General features: G+C 46.3%; 1 protein-coding gene across 4 annotated transcripts in view; it reads left to right on the top strand.

Annotated features, from left to right (window-relative positions):
• The window catches only part of Adgrd1 (adhesion G protein-coupled receptor D1), a 120383-nt gene that overhangs the window by 17581 nt on the left and 96151 nt on the right, over positions 1-6651 (top strand). For 3 of the 4 annotated variants that reach the window (XM_029556466.1, XM_017803375.2, XM_029556467.1), the window contains exons 4-5: positions 1481-1576; positions 3369-3491. In XM_029556466.1, coding sequence (XP_029412326.1) covers positions 1481-1576; positions 3369-3491 — 219 coding nt within the window. The remainder of the gene's footprint in view (positions 1-1480; positions 1577-3368; positions 3492-6651) is intronic. The other variant, XM_017803376.2, reaches the window with a different exon arrangement.

Raw genomic sequence — 6651 nt, 5'->3', positions numbered from 1 at the left:
TTTTTTTGTCTTTTTGAGACAGTGTCTCCCTGTAGCCCCAGCTGTCCTAGAACTCACTATGTAGACCAGGCTGGCCTTGAACTCACAGAGATTCGCCTGCCTCTCCCTCCCAAGCGCTGGGATTAAAGGCATGCGCCACTGCACCTGGCTAAATCCAAAATTTTTTTAAAAATTCAAAACCAAAAAGCTTTTGAGTCTAGCAGCCCCAGATCTGGCATCCTGGAGCTGGTAGTAGAGGTGGGGGTTCTGAGAAGGGCCCAGTCTGACTGTGCAGCTCCTCTGTCCTCAGTGAGGCTCCAGGGTTCTCCTGTGTGGCAAGACACAGTGACCTCTGCAGACTGCATTGCAGCCAAGAGTTTTTCTCTACTCTGCTGCAGTTGGGGTGAGAGCACCCTGAGCCAGCTGGCGGCAGGACAGGGGAAAACAGACCACTTGCTCTTGTCATAATCTAATTTCCTTTTCTCAAAGTCTTTATTTTGAAACCCCTGAGGGGCAATTGCCTGGCTAAGTGAAAGTTCATTGTTCAGGACCCCACAGCTAACATTAGAGGCGTTATTTCAAGCAGGAACCAGGATGTTTGCCCATGTATTTACCTCCTCACTCTCCCATCTGAGCACATGACTCTTGATTAAGTCAGTAGCCCATGGTGTTCTGAACACTTTTTTTTTTGTCTTTTTGAGACAGGGTCTCCCTGTAGCCCCAGCTGTCCTGGAACTCACTGTGTAGACCAGGCTGGCCTCGGACTCACAAAGATCCACCTGCCTCTGCCTCCCAAGTGCTGGGATTAAAGGCATGTGCCACCACGCCCAGCTGTTCTGAACACTTTCACCTCTGAAGAACACCTTTTATAAAGTGCCTTAGTCACTCAGACACATGACAAGGACTGAGTGCATTGACTTGTGAAACTTTTAGTGCTTCTGTCCCCACACTGTACAGTGTGGCAGTGCACTGTGACTTCCTGTTGCTGCCCCTCTGTGAGGGCAGTGCCCACTGGGACAAGGAAAGGCTGTAATCTATCAGTGACCTATAGCTGGGGCCAGGTAGATGATCTGGATACCACCTCCTAGCTGAACAGCCCTTGTCTGTGGTGAACCACTGTTGTCTTGTCCATTTGTCATCATTTCATGCAGTTGTCGTGGTATTTCTATCTTGTCTTTTTTGTGATATTGTAACCATTCATCTTTTTGTTACTGCTATTTCATAAATGGCTGAGTTCAACATCTCTCAACTAAGCATCTGTGTGGGAGTGGGAATCAGCAAATTGGACCCTTGTCTGCTAAATTGTGCCCTAGGTGGGACCCACTGGCCCTCAAGGGGCCATTGGAGCCAGCCACTCAGTCTGCTAAATAAACCTGTGAGTAGAAGAGGCTGCGGGAAGGGGAGGCAGGCTGAGGGGCCATCCCAGTCCTGGGTTGAGAGATGTGCTGTTTCCATGTTTCTCGTGTCACTCACGCGTTGTCTCTTTTGTCGTTTCACCCAGCATTTCGAACCCACAACCTCACTGTGCCTCCCTCCCACAATGCTACCTTTGTTTATTCCAATGGCTCAGCCTACTCCAACTTCTCTGCGACTGTAGGTGAGCACTCGGGCTTGGTCCTGTCAAGTCTGGATCACAGTGAAGTCAAGGGTCCTCTGATCCAGTTCTCTAGGACTCTCTTACTGGTAAAGGAGTGGGTCGTTGAGTGTAAGCTAAGAGAGAAGCAGGATGCTGAGAAAGCCACTCGGAGGTTCTGGCTTAGGAGGCCCTTTCATTGTCACGTCTAGAAGTAGAGAAGGCACTTCCACACTGCCCGGCTCTTCTGAACCAGTTGCTTGATTTCAGAACAAAACTAACCACAACCAAGATCTTTCTTAAATTTTTTTGAGACAAGGTATCATGTAGCCCTAGGCTGGCTTCAAACTCATTGTATAGCTGAGGATGACTTTGAATTCCGGATCCTCCTGCCTCTGCCTCCTGAGTGTTGGGATTACAGGCATGTACCACCACGCTTGGCAGAAATTGTATTCTTTGTGGGGAGGAAAAGCTTGCTGTTTTCATGGAAACTGTAAGTTGATTTTAAAATACCTCATCCGAAATTTATCTTACAAACATCCCATCAGCATTTCTGCAGCTGCATTCTGAAAACTCATTAGGAGCTGTCTTAGGAGACACACCCATTCGAGTCAGATGAGATGAAATAATTGTCTAGAACACCCAGAGCCCTTGTGGCCAGAGCTTGCCACTGGCAGCTCGGAGTGGAAGGGAGGGCAGTGATGGCGGAATACATCTGTTGGAGGTGGAAAGCCCTCTCTCCCACTTTTCTCAAGCATATTGCCTGATTTCTCTCTCAACTGTGGATTGTTTGGCTTCCCTAATTGATTTTGCTAAGCAAGCTGTTTGGTTTGGGGGGGCTGTGCAGCCTGATGGAGTTATCCCTAAGCTGTTAGCTATCCATTTAATGGAGTAAAATATAGACCTGGTAAAGGATGGGATAAGTAGAATTGGCAGATTTAACACTGAGGCCCCTAGGGAGGGTGAGGTTGCACCTGGCTAGTGGCACATGTAAATAGAATTACCAGCTCCTGCACATACTTTGGGCACATGCCCACCCCTTCCTAGCCCTATACAGGTAGCAGCAGTATCTGAGTACATTCACTCCAGTGCACAACAAAAGCCCATTGTCTGTGGTTTCTATTGCCTTAACTTATCTACTCCATAAACCACCCATCTCATGCTGCTGGACATGTTGGCCATGCACATGACAAAAAAAGATGGCTGGGTGAGTCAAGCTGGAGACCCAGATTTGCAGCTCTCTGGCATTACTGTTGGCAGGCCTTTGCGGGGGATGGGGGTTGCTGTGGCTTCTTCCTGGTCTGGAAATGACTCTGAAGTCAAGGCTTTGGATGTGTATGACGGGAACATATCAGTGAGTGCCCAGTGAGATCAGAACTCAGCAGTGCCCTCACATGTAACTTGACTTTTGCACTTGGAAAGCACAGGTGAAGTGGAGTGGGAGGGACCAAAGACAGCAGGGGACTGTCATTGTGTCACTTTCGGTGCGTGGCTCAACTGTTCCCAAATATGACATTTACAGTATCATTACATTAAAATGTGTATGCTGTGCTGACCTGACATTAATAGAAGGTAATAATTTATTAGCTAATACTTAAATTTATAAATCACTCACACTTTCATTATCAATAATTAAATATTAGTGAATTCTATTACCATCAGGGAATAGTGTGTGGCATTACAAATGTTGTGGTTATGGAGGTGAATAATACTGGATGCTCATTCATCAGCAGCTTGTAAGTCTGACTCAGGTCTTACTAAGGTCTTCAGGCTTCCAGTTGCATAGAGTAACTGGCATGTCCTTTTCCTTCCTTAGATATTGTAGAAGGGAAGGTCAACAAAGGTATTTACCTCAAGGAAGAGAAGGGTGTAACATTCCTCTACTATGGCAGCTACAAGTCATCCTGTATCAGCAACCCAGCCCAGTGTGGCCCTGAAGGTGAGTCAGGGGTAGGATTCATGGCAGGCCTCTGTGTGTGTGTGTGTGTGTGTGTGTGTGTGTGTGTGTGTGTACATGACCCTATGCATCAGAAAAGGATGTCAGATGTCCTGCTCTATCATTCTCCACCTTATTTCCTTGAGATGGAGTCTCTCATTGACCCTGGAGCTAGGCTGATAGCCAGGAAGCCCCAGCAGCTCCCCATAGCCCTGGGATTATAGGTGCACATGGAATGCCTGGCTTTTTTAAAATGTGGATTTTTGGAGAATCTGAACTCATGTTCTCATGTTTACACAGCAAACTCTTTTACCTGCCAAGCCATCTCTCCGGCCCAAGAGAGCAGAGTTCTTATCAGGTACAATGTATGTGAAAATGTCAGATGTGAGTTGAAAAGAGGAATGGAATCATGCAGCCATTCAAATTCAGACTTATCCCGGAGATCAAAACTTAGAAAATTGCCTTACAGAGCCAAAAGATAAAAATATTAAATCTCATAAAGGAAGGGGAATAACCCCACTTTAAAACATAGCTATCATGATGTCACTCAGACTGGGATTGGGCTGACACTTGTGAGAAGAAAATTGATGGTGTGGCTCTTACAGTGTTATTTCTGGTCTCAGGATGTTGACCACTGGTCAGGCTGGGAAGACCAGGGCAGGGCAGGGCATGTTTGTTAACCCTCACATCAGATTCACTTCTTTTGTGTCCATCAAGGGCAGCTGGAGGCTATAGACCAGTTCTAGCCCACAACCTGTGGCTAAATTCATGACAGGTGTATCAAGGGACGATGCAACTCATCCCTCCTCCCTGGTGCCGTGTACAGAGCTATCTATCTGAATCTGGGCTTCACCCAGGCACATGTGGGTCACATTGGAAACCCCTGGGTTATCATCCTCTGCCATTTGAGCCAGCTTCCTGCTGTCAAATTATTTTTTAATCTGAATGAAAATGTTGATTTCTAGGGGTAAAGAGGCTTAATGCAGGTTGGTAGGAGGTTCTGAGGCTGCTTGGGCACATGCCTCATGAGATGGGTTAATTGTGCGTGGTCTGGGAAGAGACACATGTTCCAATGAAGATAAACAAGTGGAAGTGTGTAACAAGGCGAAAGTGCCTGAGAAGTGATGTCTCAGATTTGAAAGACCGAAATCATGTGAAACAGTTTATTTGAAAGAATTTAAAATTTATTATTTGACAATTTCATACATGTGTAAACTCTGTCTTGTTCATATTCACTCCAGCTGTGCCCTCCTCACCCTCCTGGTCTCTCAACACACCATCCACCCTCCCTCCTTCGTGTCCTCTTCTTTATGGCTTTTTTTTTTCTTTTTTTTTTTTGGGCCTCACTATGTAGCCCCAGCTGGCCTGGAACTCACTATGTAGACCATCCCAGGCTGGCCTCAGTCTTACAAGTGGTGGGATTAAAGGCATGTGCCACCATGCCTGACTCCTTTTTGGTTTTTAATAACCAGCTGAGTTCAATTAGTGCTGCCTACGTGCGCATGAGTGTGGGGCCACCCACTAGAGCATGCCACACCACCCCAGTAGTCATCAGCTTCCAGTAGTTCCTTAGCTAGGGTTGGGGCCTCATGAGCCCTTCCTACATCCATGCTGGAATGTTGACTTGGTCTTGTGCAGGTCTTGTGTAGGTACCATAGCTGCAGTGAGTTCAAGAGTTCAGTGACCCTGTCATGTGCAGAAAACAGCTTTTCACATCTCTCCTCCCCATCCTCCAGCTCTTAAATTCTTTCTGTCTCCTCTTCTGCTATGTTCCCTGGGTCTTGGAAGGCGTGATTTATCTGTCCCATTTAGGGCTGAGCACTCAACAGTCACTTATTCTCAGCACTTTGTCCAGATACAAGTCTCTGCATTAAGTGCTGCCCACTGCAAAAAGAATTTTCTCTGAACAGAGCTGGGAGCAGCACTAATCTGTGGGTATAAATATGTTTAGAAGGCAGTTTGACAGCATTTTCATTTAGCAAAACAACAGTAGTAGTTTCCCTCATTGGGCCTTTGTCCTTCCCAGCCATGGGCTGCTGACCAGGTGTTGCTAAAATTCCTTGCCTAGTAGAGACCTAAACAACGTCTTCCCTTCTCACCCAAGCTCCCAGTTACCAATCAAGGTACATTTCCACCAGAGTTCACCCTGGGGGGCCAGTGAGTTTATTGGTCTTACAGAGAATGGGTGAGGAGTTATTTACAGGAATGTGAATGCTCCTTCCTAAGATTGCACCAGAAAGTCTTTACCCAGCATGGATGATGGCTTCCCCATAGTTGCATAGATAGAGCCCTCCTTCCGCTAGTCTTCCCCAGCTTATTACATTAGCTCTTCCCCAACGCTACATGCATTTTGGGCAGAATTGCATACAGGATGTTGAAAGGAATGACTGGATACCCAAGTGAGGGTTCCAAGATTCTCCCTATACCTCCTTCTGTGAGGGGAGGTCAACAATCAGCAAGCCCAGGTGTAATGATATTTTGCAAGTGGGCACAGCTGAACTGAAGATGGCAGTTGTTTGGCTTGGAGGATAGTCCTGTACAACACTCAGTGTACAGAACAAGGCATGAATTCCCACTTGTGAAAGAGCTCTCAGATCCTATCAGAAAACAGTTGGTTACCTCTGTAACAGTCATGCCAAGTGTTGCCCACCATTAGGCACATCTTGCCTGGCAGGTCAGTATTGTGGCATACAGGGTCTACCTCTGAGTAAGACCATTGATGACCTTTCTTCCTTAGAAGCCTGCACTATGAAAGCTAGCCAGCAGGGAGGAAGTTTCCAGATCTTTTCAGCTAATTTCTCTATGCCCTACAACAAAAGTATGTGTGTCTTCAGAAATAAGGTCTTACCATCTAGTTATGGTAGATAATCAAGAAGGACAGCAAAATCCTGTATTATTTTGGGGGTCTCTGGGGCCTCGCTGACCAAAAATTTATAGGGAGGTATCCCACACTTGGCACTGAGATTTTCATTTAATAAGCATGTCTTCTGGGGGAATTGTCCACCCCTGCAGGGTACTTGCATTCAAATTCCTTCTTTTTTAAAAAATTAAAAAATACATTTATTTATTTATTTTTTATTTGGTCTTTTTGAGACAGGGTCTCCCTGTAGCCCCAGCTGGCCTGGATTCACTATGGAGACCAGACTGGCCTTGAACTCACAGA

This window comes from Nannospalax galili, unplaced genomic scaffold, assembly GCF_000622305.1.
Source record: "Nannospalax galili isolate Female #2095 unplaced genomic scaffold, S.galili_v1.0 scaffold566, whole genome shotgun sequence".
NCBI lineage: Eukaryota > Metazoa > Chordata > Mammalia > Rodentia > Spalacidae > Nannospalax > Nannospalax galili.
This window is presented reverse-complemented; position numbering and strand designations above follow the sequence as displayed.